The sequence below is a fragment of the Fukomys damarensis genome, unplaced genomic scaffold (assembly GCF_012274545.1).
Source record: "Fukomys damarensis isolate Sample0158 unplaced genomic scaffold, DMR_v1.0_HiC HiC_scaffold_17, whole genome shotgun sequence".
Lineage (NCBI taxonomy): Eukaryota > Metazoa > Chordata > Mammalia > Rodentia > Bathyergidae > Fukomys > Fukomys damarensis.
The window spans coordinates 2,680,244-2,698,077 of record NW_022900929.1 but is presented as its reverse complement, the minus strand read 5'-3'; the positions used below and the strand labels follow the sequence as shown (position 1 = coordinate 2,698,077).

The 17,834-nt window shown below is 44.3% G+C and overlaps 1 protein-coding gene across 1 annotated transcript; it reads right to left on the bottom strand.

Annotated features, from left to right (window-relative positions):
• Positions 1 to 3,667: 3,667 nt before the first annotated feature.
• Positions 3,668 to 17,828, bottom strand: CUNH7orf26 (chromosome unknown C7orf26 homolog). The gene is made up of 6 exons (XM_010642774.3): positions 17,603 to 17,828; positions 16,936 to 17,157; positions 14,845 to 15,010; positions 11,711 to 12,238; positions 8,071 to 8,110; positions 3,668 to 4,743 (listed from the first exon to the last, which is right to left on the bottom strand). The coding sequence occupies exons 1-6, from the start codon at positions 17,792 to 17,794 to the stop codon at positions 4,542 to 4,544; spliced, it is 1,350 nt and encodes a 449-aa protein (XP_010641076.1). The 5' UTR covers positions 17,795 to 17,828; the 3' UTR covers positions 3,668 to 4,541.
• Between the last annotated feature and the right edge of the window lie 6 nt (positions 17,829 to 17,834).

The following is a 17,834-nucleotide window of genomic DNA, read 5'->3' as shown; positions in this document are numbered from 1 at the left end:
GATAGCAAGTTAGAGGCCAGGCTGAGCTACACAGTGAGCGCATATCTAAAAAGAAGGAAGCGTTAGGATATAGCTCAGTGTAGTGCAGTTGCCTAGCAATGGCAAGGCCCTGGACCTTATCTCCATCACTTCAGTCAATAAAATAAATTTGACCAGGTGTGGTGCCACATGCGTATAACCCCAGCACTTGGGAGGCTGAGGCAGGAGGCTCACATCAAGTTTGAGGCCAGACTGAACTTACATAGCAAGGACTTATCTAAAAAAAACCAAAAAAACAAACCCAAAATAAAAAGAATGGAGGGAGGGAGGGAAAGAAGAAGGGAGAGAATAAATAATGAAGAAAGGGAAGACAGGAAAGGCAAATCTGTAGTTGAGGAACCAAGCCCAATAGTCCGTGTGTGTGTGTGTGTGTGTGTGTGTGTGTGTGCACGAGCGTGTTTTATGTAGCAATAAATCCTGGCATGACATTTACATTATAAGCCACTCTCCATCACTATATTGACTTTTTTTGTCTGTTTTTGTTGTTGTTGATGATTTTTTGAGTCTTTTAGGCTGGCCTTGAACTCACAGCTATTTTCCTGCCTCAGGCTCCCAAGTGCTGGGACCACAGGCAAGCGCCACCACACCTGGCTTGACTATCTTGATTTTGAACGCCACACTTCGAAAGGTATTTTGGGTTTTTTTGTTTTGTTTTGTTTTTTTGTTTTTTGGTTGTTGTTTTAAGAAAATACAGAATTTTAAAAACTGATTTTTCACCCCTTGATAACTTATAGTCTTGGCAACATTCATTCTGGCCCAGGTGCCTGCAGATGGCATCGATCAGCAATTTGTTCTGCTTAGCTGAGTACCCAGTCTTTGTTGGAGTCTAATCCTGGCAGCATTACCCACTGACATCACCAGTCTGATCCCTAAGGACCCATGAGCTCACAACTAGTTGGCCAGGTCCCTGCGGATGGCTACTTATGCCATATTTGGATTTTCCTTATTAAAAAAAAAAATACCCTGTGCAATTTTGTATATTTTTTCCCAAGGAAATTGGAAACATCTCCACACAACTTACACATAAACAATATTCAAAAAGAGCCCAAAGGTGGAAACATCCCTTTTCCTTTCTCCCGCCATTCTTTATGTTGGGGGGTTTTTTGAGGTAACTGATAAATGGATAAAATGTGGTATTGGTAATGGATTGTTCAGCTCTAACAAGGAAGTGCTGACTTGTGCTATGACATAAAATATGCCAATCACATGTATTGTGTGATTCTATTTGTATGAAATTCCCAGCAAAGATGAATGCATAGACAGAAAGTAGACCAGTGGTTGCCCAAGTCTTAGGAATCAAGTTAGTGACTCCTTATAGGCAGGGTTTCTTTTGGAGATGATGAAAGGTTCTAATATAGTGGTGATGATTATACCACTGCATAAATATACTAAAAACCACTGAATTTTACATTTTATTATTTTTGGGTTGAACCAAGGACCTTCACACTGAGCTACATCCTTTTAAAAAATTTTTTTGACGTTTGATCCCTGGTACCAAAAAATAAAAAAATTTTTTTTTTAAGACAGGGTCCCACAATGTTGCTAACTTGCCCAGGCTGGGCTTATGAAACTCCTGCCTCAGCCTTCCAGAATACCTGTACCTGTAATCAGTCAACTAGGTATGTAAATTATAGCTCACTAAAATTGCTTCTTAAAAACAAACACTGTAGCAAATTATCACTGAATATCCTTGTTTTTGGAGTTGCTGGGTCACAAGGCCATTTTATTAATTTCTCAAGAGTGGATAAACCAGTTTGCCACTTGACATTGCTGTATACCTCTAGGCAGTGAAAAACCTATAATCTACACTCCCCTGGTTACCAGTCTGTCCATATTTATTAGCCATTTTTTTCTATTCATTTCTTTCATCTTCAATGCCTTTTAATGTGTATTCATATGTTCTATAGATACACTATTTTATATATTGCAAATATTTTCTCATATATTAATTTTAATGTTAGGTAAAACCCTTAACTGCCTGGCACATAATAATTACTAGATAGGAAGTACCATTTTCATTAATAAGGACAAGATGGAGAATGTGAGAACACTCAGCCTCCACCTCCATTTTTAGTAGGTTGATTTAATGACTGTTAAGAATGTCACTAGAGACCTTGTCTCAAAAAACAAAAACAAAAAAAGAATGACACCAAAGGAACTCTGTGGCTCTAGTATTTTGAGACAAAAATCTTGCTATAACCCAGGCTAGCCTTGAACTCATGATCATCCTGCCTCACTCTCCCAGTGTCAAGATTATAGGTGTGTACCACCTTGCCTGGCTAGTGGCTTTCTTTCCATTTTTTATTTTGGCAAGAACCAGGGCCAAGGGGTTTAGCTCAATGGTACCATCACCCGCCTCGCAAGCGGGGGTGGGGGGGTCCTCAGTTCGATCCTCAGTATCAAAAAAAAAAAAAATCCTGGATCTGAGAGGATTTAAAATACATCCAACTCCTAGAAACATTTGGTGGAGACTGCACAGATCAGAGATAAACAGGAAAAAGAAAGTAACATTGAGCTGATTTGTAGTTCTTTCTGAAACACTTTGTACAGGAGTAAAGTACCAAGAACTGGCCGGGGTGCTGATCTTTTCAGCCTCTTCAAAAGTGTCCCACTGAAATAGACACACACATTCTCCTGCAGTTTGGGATCTGACATTAGCAGGTTTTACTTAAAGCATGTTTAATCAGAAATAATCAAATCAAACTCAAAAGGTCCTTTATGTCCATGGCCCTTTAATGCAATTTAAAATGATTCCTGAAGAACTTCACCTTGTAGGCCAGTTCCTTTGCCCCGGCTGTGGCTGCCACTCCAGGGGCTGGGAAAGCTGTGGGATCTTGTCCCTGAGCAAGAACACATGGTTGCTGCCAAGTGAAGACGGCCCTAATATGCAAGGTCTCAGCTCCTCTCCCTCTCTCCCTCCCCCTCTCCCTCTCCCTCTCTCTCTCTCCCGGGACTCTGCAAGGCTACTGGGTTTGGTCTGGTGTTCCAGGACATGGCCTTCAACCAGGAATAGAAGGGTAAATAAACGAAAAGATTAATTCCTTTCCTACAAGGTAATTTTAGCCCTCTCATTCTCTGTTTGCTGTTACCAACTGCACTTCTCACTTTTAAGCTAGGGAAGCCATATTGACATGGTCGCTGAGCTTTCCTTCTTCCTCAAATTAATGAGAACTCAAAGCAGTTAAGTTTCCAACAGCATACTAGAAAAAAAACAAAACAGAACAAAACAAAAAACCACTGAAAGCCAAGAGTGGTGTGGTGCCTATAAACTCAGCACTTGGGAGGCAGAGGCAGGAGGTTCACTGAGTTCAAGGCTAGCCTGGGCTAAGTACAAGAGGAGCCATAACTACACAGCAAGACTCTGTCTCAAAAAAAGAAAGGAAAAAAAAAATCAGAAAAAATATAAGAAGAGGAAAAAATGGAAACACAGTCTCTGTAAATAGGAGAGGGTGGAGGTGGTGAAGGGAGGGCAGGGGTATGGGGAAAAAATGAGAACCAAGATCTGTCATGTAAGGGTACAAGATTCCAATGATGAATATAACTGTACTGTATACTTAAAAGGTACCAATAAACTCAATAAGATTTTTAAAAATCCCAACGGCTATATTTTTACCTGAGAGAAGAAAAAACATGGACTAGAAGCAACACAGTGGTAGAGAGCTAAGTGACAGCAGAGCCCAGAGGCTGGGTGGGGGCCAGGGTTGGGACACTACAGTGCTTCTTTCAAAAGTAGATTAAAAACTTACATTCAACTTTCTTAATGTAATCATTGTTGACGGGGGAGGAAACCCCACAGTTCAACTTTATTACACTGTTAAAATACATCCCACTAGGCTGGGCTGTGGCTCAGTGGCACAGCACTTGCTTGGTGTGAGGTTCAATCTCCACTCCTGAAAAAAAATTTTTTTCCCCCATGAAGTCTATAAAACTGTTTAGAAAAATTTTATTTGAACATATGAAAGGAAAATTTAGAGAGGCCCGATAAAACAGAAGTTCCTTTACAAGGTAACAGGAAACTCTGACAGATGTCTGTGAGCGGCGACCGGTGCTGCCTGAGCTTGGGTCACACCATTTGCACTCTGAGCTCACGGAGCTGCAAAAGGAGCCGGTAACTGTGGCAGGGGCATGTCACATTCATAGGAGAGGCCGAGCAGACGGACGCACACTTCTCCTCAGTGCTCCTCTGGGCACAGGCTCTGAGGATTCGTCTAAATGATGGCAGGTGAGCCAGGGCCTGCAGAACCAGCATATTAAAAACACTCGCAGTGCACCCTGCAGAGGGCTGTGTGTTTTCCTTTCATCCATCCAATCTGGATTTTTAAGAATGTGACCAGGCAGGTACCTGGACTGTGACAACTTGGAACTTCAAACGAAGATGATTCTGCCAGCCAGGAGGGGCCACCTGCTCCTCTTCTGGGGGGCCAGCACCCTTCTCTCCAGAAGGTTCCCTCAACCCGGGTGCAGAAGGCACATGGCCGCGAGACAGCTCACTACAGGCTGGCCTAGCGGATTGGCCTGAATGGAAACGTCACACTGGAGATGAAGGTGTGCCCAGGATGCGTGGGCAGGGCGGGGTGGGCAGCAGGATGGGCTGGTACGGCCCCATAGCCCAGTGGGGGCGTGTGGATGTGAGGGTAGAATCCAGGGGGGAGTGCTGTGTGTGGTGACTGCTGCACTGGGCCGGAGATCACTAGCTGGAGCAGGCTGCAGAAACAAGGAGAAACATTAGGATCACCAGGGTCACAACCTTGTCCTGCAGCATTCATGCTTTGGGGTCTGCTCTGTTCCTCTGCATCTGTTACCAGGACATGGAGACGCCTCGTCACACGGGCTTCCAGGCAGCTGGACATTACTGAGCAAAGAGGAGGGAGGGAGCTACTGGGTGGGGAACAGATCAGCAGATGACCCAGGGTTGCAAGATTTAGCCAGAGGAGGCACCAACAGGGGGAAAGCCAGGAACCCAGCAGTGACTTGTGGAGTGGAGTCTACACTGCAGGTTGTGGGACACATGGGAACTCCTCAACCTCCTGAGTGCTGGGATTACAGACCCAATGGCACCATGCCCAGCTCTCAAAGTCATTCTTAATAACTGCATTTTAAGTAAATTCAAGTATCATCAATACCTTTAAAGCCAGCTTTTCAAATAAGCCTGAAGAGTCCAGCACAGCACTCCCTTGACAGTTTATACGTTGATACCAGCCCCCCTGATTACAGAGCCCACTGCCCCCAACCTGCAGAGCTGTAGCCCATCTGGCTCACATGCTCCCCTACACCAGCACTACAGCTTCCCCACCAGGCCTGGCCCCAGGTCTCCCTGAACACCTGCCCCACTGGCAGCCTAGACCCCTACTATCTGCAAACACCCTGCCCAGCTGCCTGTCCCTTCCCTTCCCTTTTTCTGGTGGTCCTGGGGATCGAACCCACAGGGTTTACACCAAGATACATTCCCAGCCCTTTTCACTTTAAAATTTATTATTATTACTATTATTTAAGCCATTTGTTATTTTTGAGAGTGTCTAAATCACACAGGCTGGGCTCAAACTTGCAATCCTCTTGCTGCAGTTTGCCAGAGTGCTGGGATTACAGGCTTGGACTACTGTGTCCAGTTCACTGGATCCTTCTGAGATTCCACATAGGGTTTCTCCTCTGTGCTCCAGGCCTTCTAGGATGATCAGCAGAATTTCCCAGCATCACTTACCACTTTCAGCTCTCCTCATGTAGCCTCAATTGACTCCCCAAGGCTGTTCCCCATCAGAAACTGCTCTTCATGCTGAGGACACAGGCCTCCTTCCCCAACTTGTCCCTGGCCTCCCACTCTGCGGCTGACAAATGGGCACTGCTTACTTTAATCTGAGCCTTGCTGGTCTGGAGGGTCCATGCCAGTCTCTCCTATTACCACATGAAGGCTGCCAGGTCTGGTTCTCCCTCTGCCCCTCATCCTGTGACAATGCACCTCCCCAACACACTGCCAGAGTGATGCTGCTGTATCTTGTGATAGCCTGTCCTCCAGGTGGACTGCCAGCTCTCTGGCCACTGGCCAGTTCTCCCAGGGGAAGGGGCTGGCTGATCACAGTTGACCCCTACCCACCTAGCTCCGGCACAAAGGGGCTCCAAACCTTCAGGTGGGCCTCAGGCACGGGGTCAGTAGCACCTTCCTTTCACTTATATTTACTTTTTTATGACACTTGGTAAGAAACTTGATAAAAAATTTAACCAACCCAAGCAGTACCACAGAGACAAAATGAAGATTTTCTGTTTGAACCTACACATCCTGTCAGAGACACTATTGAAAGTATTTTCAGTCTAGTTGGGAAGTTGAGTAATACCAAAGAGACCACCAGAATTCAAAGTATTGTTGAGTGAAATTCCAAGGAATTTTCTTGGGGCTCAGAAGAAAAAGAGCAGGGGGTCTCCTGGAGGAGAGCTGGCCTGGGACAGCATGACCCTGCTGTGTGGAACATAGCAAGCACTGCCCCGCCCCACAGACTTCCATTTCACCGGAAGATCCTATCAGTAAGGCTGGACAACAGGGTCCCTGAACATGGAATAAACCTGCCCTTCCTCCACATCTAGCTCAGCCCCAGCCTCTAGTTCTGCACATTTCTGTCTCAATGAGCTCCTGTTCAGATTCACTGGCTTGAAGTGCCAGGGATTTGGCTCAATGGTTCCACTGCCTGCCTTGCAAGCACAAAAGCCCGAGTTTGATCCCCAGGACCCACTGAAAAAAAAACACCCCCCCACAAAAAAAAAAGAAAAAAGAAACTCAAGATTCATTGGCTTGACAAAACCAGGGGACCAGGCCCGGGGGGCCATGACAGTCACAGTCCAGCTACTGCTGCCCTACTTCCTGATCCACACTACCTGCCAAGAGCCAATCTTCGAGCCCTGTGCCTCCTCGTTAAGGACCAACCTGAGTTGGGAAAGAACACTAAAAATCCTACCAATTGCCCAGTTCTGCCTTCAACTATAAACATATCCTTGCACAGCTGCCTCAATGACTATTTTTAGTGGATATATAATGTTCGACCCTTTGAGGAATCATGGGGCTAATTCACCAATTCTCCTTGTGCTCTGGTTAAGCTGTTTTCAGGTGTCTACTGCTTACAAGATTGCATTTGTATGAGACATTTTTGTGCACATACTTTCTGGCTTCTTTGCCAAGAACAGATTCACAGAAGTGAAAATCCTAAGTTATTACAGGAGCAGCAATGGTGACAGCAGCTAACACTTGCTAATACCGTACCCCAAGTACTGCTCCAAAAGCTTTCTGTTTTTTGTGGTACTGAGGATTGAACTTTCTGGGTTTTCACTCAGTCTTCACAAAGCCCTATGGTGTAGCAAGGCAAGGGAAACCTGAGGCAGGAACTATGATTTTTTTGAGATGAGAAAACAGGTGACAGGAGACAAGGAACTTGCCCAAGGTTACAAGGACAGGAAGCAGCAGTGTGCAACCCTATTCCTGCTTTCCAGAGCACAACTGAGGCTATGGAAAAGATTCCATGTGGTAGGGATGACGACAGGAAGTTTACAAACACCAACTCTTTCATTCCACCATGGGAGGCAGCAACAGTACCTGTCCCCCTTTTTACAAGGGGAAAACTGAGGCTCACAGGCAGGTGAAAAGACTGCTCGAGGTCACCGCAAACCACACAGAGCATCACTCAGAAACCCAAGCCCCCATGTAACCGACACCCTGTGCTCTGGGTTGGTGGCTGTGCAGTCTTTCCCCAAGAGTGTAATTTCAGTGTCACCAGCATCTGCCCTCCCACCAAACAGAAGCAGACTGAGTGAGGTGGGCTCTGGTTTCTTCCCATGACGCTTAGCCCATGTTTATGCTCTACTTAAGGTTCTTCTCATGTGGGTGAAGCTGTTGTTTCTGCTCCCACTTATCATCAGGTCCCAAAGGGCTCCTTACAAAGAAGCTCTGAACCCTGCAGCACAACTCACCCTACGGAACCCAGGACAAAGGGGTTGGCTGTGTTTTGCCTCCCGACACCCTGTCCCAGCAATGCCAGCAAACAAGGCACCTACTTGTTATGAGGCAGCCTGGAGCACAGGGTTCTCAGGTCATCTGCAATTAAGGAGACATATGATTAGCAACAGACTGGAGATAAGATGAACTGTTTGCTGAGGTGGTTCTTTTCTAGGATGCTAGCAAGTCAGCAACAGTGCCTGATACTACGTATTTTCAGAAATTATTTTAGAAATTCAGTTCCCCTTTTCCGCAGTTTCTGCTTTAAAAATGGGTCCAAAGGAACATTTTGGAGTGCTGGCTTGTATTCGTGAAGTTCCTCGGTGCTCTTTGTCATAAAGTATCTTATTTCTCCCTCAATTTTGAAAGACAGTTTTGCAGGACACATCAATCTGGGTTGGAGGTTGTTTTCTTTTAGGGCTTGAAATACTTTGCTCCACACTCTCCTTGAGGGTTTTGTGTTGAGAAGTCTGCTGTGATTCTGATTGGGCTTCCTTTGTATGTGATATATTTCTTTTCTCTAACAGCTTTCAATATTTTGTCCGTGTGTTGGAATCCTATCACATGCTTAGGTGTGGATTTTTTTTTTTATCACAGCTAATTTGAGTTCTATATGCCTCACTTATCTGCATGTCAAATTCTCTTTCCCTGTTTGGGAAGTTTTCTGCAATTACTTCTGAATAGTTTATTTATAGTCTTTTGTGCTCTTATTCCATCACTGACTCCCATCAATCTTTTATTCTTTTTACATCATTTAGTAGCTGTTGGATTGATTTCTCATGGTCCCTTGGTATTTTTTAAAAAATATTTCTTTTCATGTTCACTAACCATAGTCCTGTCTTCTGTATCTGAAATTCTGTCCTCATATTCACTTATTCAGCTGTGGAAACTTTCAATGGAAAATTTTAATTCCTTAGATAACTGCCTGAATGTGTTTCATGTGTTCCATTTCTTTCCTATGCTGGGTATTCATCATTTCTTCAGCTCCTCTATTTTTTTTTTTTTTTAATCTGTATCTGCTCTTGAGTTACTAAGCATGTCTTTCCTTATGGTCATTATCTCTGTAGTTATCTGAGAATTAATTTCTGATTTGATTTTTCCAGAGCCTCTTTCCTCTGTTTTGGTACCTCCATTGTTACCACTTCAAGGAGTCCAAGTGGTTGACTAATGGATTGCTCCACCTCATTGCCAATAATAAATGCTGGTGGGGCTGTGGGGGAAAAGGAATCTTTCTCCATTATTGGTGGGAGTATAGACTGGTGCAACCACTGGGAACATCAGTGGAGATTCCTCAAAAAACTAAATCATACCGGGCTGGAGTTTAGCTCAATGGCACCACACTTGCCTCACAAGCACAAGGTCCTGAGTTCGATCGCCAGTACCAAACAAACAAACAAACAAACTAAATCTTACCACAGTGATATGTGTACACTGTATACACCTGCGTTTATAGCAGCAGAATTTGTAATAGCTAAATCTTTAAAACAGCCCAAATGCCTATCAAATGGTGATTGGATAAAGAAGACTATTTTTTTTTAAATAAAATGGACTACTATTCAGCCACAAAGAAACATAAACTAGAGACATTTCTGGCTAAATGGATGCACACTGAGACCATACTTTTAAGTTAAATAAATAAGACATACATGTTAAATTGTTCCTCTGATGTGAGAAACTGAAAGTGTACATGAGGACCAAAATGTTTAACAGATATTGTCAAACAGGAAGAAAATATTCAAAGGAAAAGAAGAACTGGGTGGGGCAGTTTGAGAAAAAAAAAAGAAGAGAAAGAAAAAAAACAAGAAAAGGAAAAAAATGGAAACAAAGCTTTTATAAATAAGGTGGGGGAGGTTTGAAGGGAAAGGAGGGGAATGGGGAAAAAAAGCAGCAAAATATATAATGTACAGGTACAATTTCCTGTTATCATTACGTATATCTAAAATGTACCAACAAAATAAAACACACACACACACCACCACCACCACCACCAACACCAACACCACCAACAACAACAACAAAACAACAAAACAAGAGAAAAAGTGAAGATGAGGCATGGTGGTGTAACCTGTGGTCCACAGTACTCTAGGAAGTTATGGCAGGAGGACAGTGGGCTCAAGCCCAGCCTGGGCTTAGTGCTTAGTGAGGCTCTGTCTTGAAATTTTAAAAACTGTAAAAATGGGCTGGGGATGTAGCTCAGGGCAAAGGCCTGGGGTTCAGTCCCCTGTACTACCAAAAAAACAAAAACAAAAAAAGGGAAGACAATAAGACTTCAACAACCGCTTCAAGTGCTATTCAAAAATAGTAACACTGGGCCAGGGAGTTAGCTCAGTGGCACCGTGCCTGCAAGGTCCTTAGTTTGATCCTCAGTACCAAAAACAAAAACACCCCAGAAAATCCAAAATGATAACACCATTTGTTGCTAATAATTTTCTAGAAATAGACACAACAGTCCTCTCTTATCCAATTTCACTTTGTGATTTCAGTTCCCTGCAGTCTGAAAATAATAAATGAAAAATTCCAGAAATAATCCATAAATTTAAAATTGCAGGGTATTTTGACGTAATCTTGATCAGTCTCAATCACCACACTTTTTCCAGTATATCCACACAGCATACACTTACCAACCCATTAGTTACTGGGTCCGTTAGGGTGACTGACTGTGGCAGTACTGAAATGCTTGTGTTTGGGTAACTTGCCACTTACACACATGCACACAATTTTTTTTTTCCTGATAGAGTCCCACTTTGTAGTGTAATTCAGGCTGGCCTCGAACTCACAGCAATCCTACTTCAGCCTCCCAAGTGCTGGGATTACAGGTGTGCACCACAATGCACAGTACAGCATACTGTTATAATTGTTCCATTTTACTGTTGCTAATCTTACTATACCTAATTTATAAATTAAACTTTTTTTTTTTGGTGCCAGGGATCGAACTTGGGACTTTGTGCTTGCAAGGCAGGCAGCGGCACCCACTGAGCTAAATCCACCCTCCTCCCCAATTAAACTTTATTATAGAAAAAAAAAGGTCCAAAATAAAAGAAGCCACCAAGCAAATGGTTAGGTGGCTGGGAAAGTAATCAAGGGCAAGGCTCTCGTTGTGTAGCCAGTCAAGCCACTCCAGAATTAGAGGTAAGACTGGACACTCATCACCAGCAGCCATTGAGTGGGGCCACCTTTGTGACTGAGTCAACAGTGCAAAACCAAAGAAGAGTGGATTTCTGGCACCAGGCCACTCCTCAGACAGACTCAAGGACTGAAATGCAGGAGAATGACAGAACCTTCAGAACAGGCAATGGGAGCATGTCTTCACTGGACAGCAGTTTCATGAATGTATACAACTGTCAAAACACATCTAACTTTACACTTACTCCATACATTACACTGTAGGGGAATTATGCCTTAAGAAAAAGGGACCGCAGGAAAAAAAGATTCCTCATGCCCAGTTCCCAGTCCTAAGCCAGAAGAGCCAGGTGATGTTCAGATAGCACACTGACGGCACATGAGGATTGTGATAGGGACAGCAGGGTGAGGGGGCACCACTAGGGGACAAACTGAGATCTCCACCCTCATCCCCTGCATTTACAGAAGGAAAGAAGTCCTAAAAGAATAAAAACCAATGTCTGTCTAGGAGTTCCTATTTTCTCTCTGCCTAGGCAGTGTTGCCACCACTCCTGGGAGGCCTGGCAGGGAAGTACTCACCTCTTGTGCACAGCAGGGCTCCTGAGGCCATGGCTACCTGCAAAGCCTGTGCCAGCCGGTCCAGCGAGAGCTCTATCTCTGAGGAAGCATTGAGGGGGTTCAGTTCATCCGCAAGTCTGTTGATCTCCTCTACCAGCGGGACCATGTGGTCAAACAGGATCAGCCCCAGACGCCCATACAGATTCTTCTCAGTCAAGTGCAGCTGTAGTGTCATGAGAACCTGCAGGACACTGAGGTGGAGTTTGGAGTACAAGACATGGGAGTCTCTGTCCATCCCGACACCTGAGTCCTTTGTGACCTTATTACTGATGTGGCCATTCGACAAACAGGGCTTCTTCTTTCTTTTGTAAGCCAGGGGGGCCTTCACGCACCAGCGGATCAATCCAATGAGTGGGGTGAGCTCTAAAAATCCTATTGGGAGATTGGCTGCAATCGGAGTATTTAAAAAAGTGATAAGAATCAACCGTGGATCCTCAAAAATCCAGCTGACAATCATTTCAAGTAAATCCAAAGGTGGGATGAGATCATCTGCAAACAAAGACCATTCAGTCAGAAGCGTTCTTGGTCTTAAGGACAGAAGGGAGAAGTGGATAAAGGAAGACAGATCCTCAAGTTCACAGCATTCCTGCCTTGATTGGGCAGCAGTTCCATGAATGTATACATCTGTCAAAACACATCTAACTTTACACTTACCCCATGCACTGCACTGTAGGGGAATTATGCCTTAAGAAAAATACCACTCAGATCACTACTGCCTCGCCTATTTTCTGTCTTGTTTGCTAGAACATCCACCCCATGAAGGCTTAGTAAATGTTACATCCCTGGTGTCCAGGAGCCTCTGCCCAAAGTAGAGACTCAGAAAAGTAACTGTTAGGTTAATAATTCCTTAGTACTCCACCATGCTTTGAAAAAATTGTCCTGCCAGCCATCTTTCCACTGCCAACAACCATCCCAGCCCCAAAGCCAGAACTCTGGTCTAAGCAACAGCTTGATTGCCTGTGATCCCTGAGACCTGGCAAGCTCCAGGGTTTAGAGAGAGAAAATAATGAGGATGAATGTTGATACTGATGCTGAACTTCCTATGTTGGACTCTGGTCTCAGTCCTTTTCACAGACAAATGCATTAAATCCTGACATAGCTCCATCAATTATTCCCAGAGGATGAGGAAATGGGTATAATGATGCTAGATAATTTCCTAGGACACATCAGGAGTACATGGCAAGCTCAGGTCTGACCTAAAGGAGCCTGGCTCTTAGACCACCAGGCCACATCACCCATCCTGGGGTTGGCATGCCAAGCTTACAGGCTGGCTGTGTCCCCAGTCACTTCTGGGGCAGTGCACCCCCAGTTTGCAGGGAAGATAAGGATGACAGTACTCTTTCAAAGCCAAACACGGAAGAGGACAGTGTGGGAAGCCAGGCACATGATGGAGGAAGGTTGCTGGCTGCTCTATCTCCTGTAGTGGGTCTTGCCTCAAGATCGTTCCTGCTGACCATTTGCTCTTAAGACACTGCCATTGCTGATGTGAGGTGACAGCAGCAGCAGGTAGCAGCATTTGTCTATAACCCTCACTTGGCAATTGTGCATCCAGACTCTTAAAATCTACAGATGTTTCTGTGTAGGCAACACCAGGCTCACACCCACAGCTCCATAGTATACCCCAGGTCTGAGCAAAGGCCTCTCCAAAAGCCTGAACTCAGGCACACAATTAAGCATGTGCAATGGGTGTGTGACTCCTTCACTTAGGAAATGAGACCAGAGTTCTCTGTACCACTTAGGCAGGAGGACACTGCAGGATGAGGTGTCTTCCTTTTGCGATGAAGGTGTGGACTCACCCAGGTGCTCTCATTACCAGAAGGATAGCTTCCATCACTCTTCTGACAGTGGTTTTAGGCCTGTCCCTCCCAGATCACCACCATGCGCCAGTGGCTTGGGGAATCACTAACAACTGACACACACCAGCTTATGAGAAAAACACAATGTTTCAGATACACTCTGCATGTCAGCAGTCATCTCAAACATTATTTTCTGTTCCACATACTAATGTATCCATTCCCAATGTCAAGGCCAACTTCTGTTTTGTTGGCCTGCAACAAGTGATGATCTGAAAATCAACTATAATGCTATGAACTGGGTTCAGTTAAATCTTTCCTATAAGAAAACCACAGGCCTGAACACAGGACCCAGGTAATAAGCATTCTCAAGAAACCCTGCAGGAGACCAGGGATGATTTCTTGTTAGGAGGGTGGCACTGCTCCACAAGAGCTGCCTCCTACCCCAGTGACAAAGTGCTCTACAAGAGAGTGTGGGACTAGTGTGGGGATATGGTATGTGCTTGCATGTCCACACTATTGCCACACAAACTTTCTCAAGAGCTAAAAAGTTAACAGCAAGAAAAAAGATTACAAAGGCTCAAATACAGTCAGAGGGCTGGCAGAGACCAATACTGAGCTGAACAGAAAATGTAAACAGAAATGTCATTGCAGGCTCTCACACTGCTAGAAGAATTAAATTATTCGTCAGTCCTCTGTGCAGCAAGAGTAGAGGAACTTGAAATACAAACAAAAAAATCAAACTTTGAGCCAGCTTCTGTATACAAAGCTGCTCACCAGAGCTGGGTGTTGTGGTACATGCCTATAATCTCAGCACTCTGGGAGGATGAGGGAGGAGGGTCACAAATTTGAGCCCAGCATAGGCAACTTGGTAATATGGAGAAATCCTATCTCAAAATAAAATATTGCTTTTTTAAAAAAAGGGCTAGGGGTATAGCTCAGTGTGTACGTAGGTTCAATCTAGCTGGAAAGTATATGAGTGGTTATTGTACTATTGTAACTTTTCTGGATTTTTTCAAAATAAAAAGTGGGAGATAAAAAAGAAGTCATATTTCTGAGGAGAAGGCCACATCTCACCAGACTCCAACCTGGCTTTTTGGGCTATTTGCCACTTACACCATTGCAACTCAGGCAACTGGGGACACTAAGAAAATTTCCCTCTTGGCAAACTGCACAGGTCCAGCTGCCCACACATTTACCTTTAGGCCAAAAATAAAGAAAAAGGGCCAAAGCACTCACTGGGAACTAAGACCAGCCATCAGCTGAAGCTTTTTTGATGGCTACATCACGTTTCTCTTTTACCTGATGACAGGTCATACAGCGCAGTGACGGATGTTATGAACTGGCAGCAGAAGCGAGGGCTGGCGCTGAATATCTGCTTCAGGGTCTGAACAGAGCCTGGCACCAAACAGCAGTAGTCATCCACCAGGGCCCTGGCGAGCCGCACACAGTAGACCACAGGTGTTCGCTGGAAAAAAGCCATAAGCCATGTAACTACAGGTATCATGAGTTAGCAGGTAGCAACTATAGACAGTGAGGACCACCAGAACTGGCATAGCTACTTTCCAGAGTGCAGAAGGATGCTAACAGCTTCCTTTGAAGCAGGAGCCAGCAATCTAAAGCCCACAGACCAAATCCATTCCACCTCCTGCCTCTCGGAATAGTTTCATGGAGACACGGTGGGCTCACTTGCTTGCCTGCTGTCTAAAGCTGCTCTTGCACTGTGAGGGCAAATTTGAGTAGATGCAAGAGATTCCATGGCTTGCAAAGACTAAAATATTTACATAGAGTCTGCCAATCCTGGCTTTGAAGTTTACTTAGGAAAGATGATTTCTGACTTCAGGTGAGAAAATGACAACTTTTGTAACCCTACAGGATTCCAGGTGAGACACTAACAGATTAAAAATTAACAGCTGCGCTGGGTGTGGTGGCGCACGCCTATAATCCCAGCACTCAGGAGGCTGAGGCAGGAAGATCGCTGCAAGTTCAAGACCAACCTGGGCCACACAATGCTCCAGAGCAGTCTGAACTACATAGTGAGACCCTGTCGCCAAAAACCAAAACCAAAACCAAAACCAAAACCAAAAACAAAAAAAATTAACAGCTGCTACCACTTTGAAGAGATTCTGAGGAAAATGTTTTTGTTGAGAGGCACTTTCCAAATTCCTCTTACAGCCCTATTCTCTTTGACAGGTTCCTCTAATACTTTTGAATCCTATATCCTCACCTTCCTCTGTATATACCTTCTCTTCCCCTGTATATACCAGCCTATCATTTGCTCAGGCCACATTCACCAGTTGCTAAGGAAGCTGTAGCTCCAGAGCACAAATTGAATTGAGAAAAATTAAGGTATATGTTTCACTGTGACTTACTTGCACACTACACCTAACAGTATGTTTTTGCTGGCCAAATTTTATGGATAAGCAAAATTATTTTTTAAACAACATTTAATTAAATTGGGAAAGAAAAGATTTCAAGTACTTGGAAATAAAGGAGCTTTATGAAACTGAATGTAGTACATTCTGGTAGCTTGGCTAAGGAACACATTCACACAAATTTTTGGTCAACAATCACTCTAAAAGTAGAGTAGCACTTGGGAGGGGAGTGGTGGGACACAATAAAATTTATTAAAAAAAATAAAAGTAGAGTACCACAGAAACAAAACAAAATGAATCCTCTAAAATACTTCCTAACACTAAATTTATTGTAAATATATACTTTTTCCTTCACTATATTCATTAAGTTATCAACTGCATGATATCACTTTGGAACTATATGAGATAACACATGCTTACGGATCTAAATGTATAGAGAACAACCCTCTAATAACAGGTAAGCATTGCTATAACTTATATAATATATAATGACTTTTAAAATCTCATCTTTAAGACTGCATACATAGTTTTCAAAATCCTACCTTATTTTCCCCCAGAAGATTTTTCACTTGGTCTGAAGATGTAACATTTTGTTTTAAAAACTTAATTTATGTGGGCCTGGCAGCACACATCTGTAATCTCAGCACTCTGGATTTAGCAAGACCCCCTCTCACAATTAAACCAAAAAAAAAAAAAAAAAAAATTTTTTTTTAAAAAAAAAAAAAAAAAAAAAAAAAAAAAAAAAAAAAAAGATGGGGCTAGAGATGTAGCTCAGCGTAAAGTTCCTTGGTTCAATCCCCAGTAACAAATTAAGCCAAAACATGCCCTCAAGAATTATAATGCTCTGTACATAAAAATGGGACTGGAATACGGGTATCAGTACACAGGGTAGCAATGATAAAGGACATTCTACAATACATGTGGAAAAGGCCTCCTCAAGAAATCCAATTAAATGAACATTTATGAAGTAAACTCATCTTCAGAGACTTCGGGAGGAAGGCTATTTCCAGAGCAGTACCTGGAGCCATGAGGCTGCACACTCCAACACCGGGATTCGACACACAGCCACAGCCATGGAGACCAGCTTTCCCAACAAGCTCATTCTACTGTCATCAGCTTTGTTCCCCTGAGGACTGAAAAGCGATGAGAAAATAATCTGCCGCACAGAGTCCTTGGTTTGCTCCTGGAAATAATTGCACATGATTTCAAGAAGCTGAAGCTCCTGCAGTGAATTCAGTCTCTGTAAAACAAATCCAGGAAAAAAACTATGAGAAATGTGGCATTCACGTGCTTGTTTGTTCACACAGTAAGAAGTTAGGGAATATATTATGTTCCCCGGGATGCTTTCCAGAAACCCAGGTCCCAGGGAGTAGAATGATGAGATTAAACTCAGGAAAAAGTCATTAGGTATCACCCTGGAGCATACAGACAGGATAGCCCACATGGTTTAGAATTCTAGAAAACAGGGCTTTAATGAGATAAGTGGACAGCCCCCAAAGTCTTCTCCTTGAACAACACTGGGTCGCAGCTGTCACAGCCTGCAAACTAGACACTAGGTTGGGCAATGCCACAAGACTGCCGGGCAGGGGAATGGGGGACTGCTGCAGGAACAAAACCCGGGGCAAGAACCGAGGGGCTGGGCGAGCGCCTGTCATCCAGGGGAAGGGCACGGCCGGGACAGGTACCTTGGGCTGCGCGCCGCGCTCCTTGGGCACCTGGAACACGAACTCCTCCAGCAGCTCCACAGGGCCCTTGTCCACGATGGGCAGCGGCCCGCTCTGCAGCTGGCTGCTGAAGTAGATGTCCAGATGGTACAGCACCTCCTTGGCGGCGCTCAGCGCGTCGCGGCGCAGCAGCGAGTGGCGGATATCACTCATGGTGCCCAGGTACCCCGCGCGCCCCACTTCCGCCCGGGCG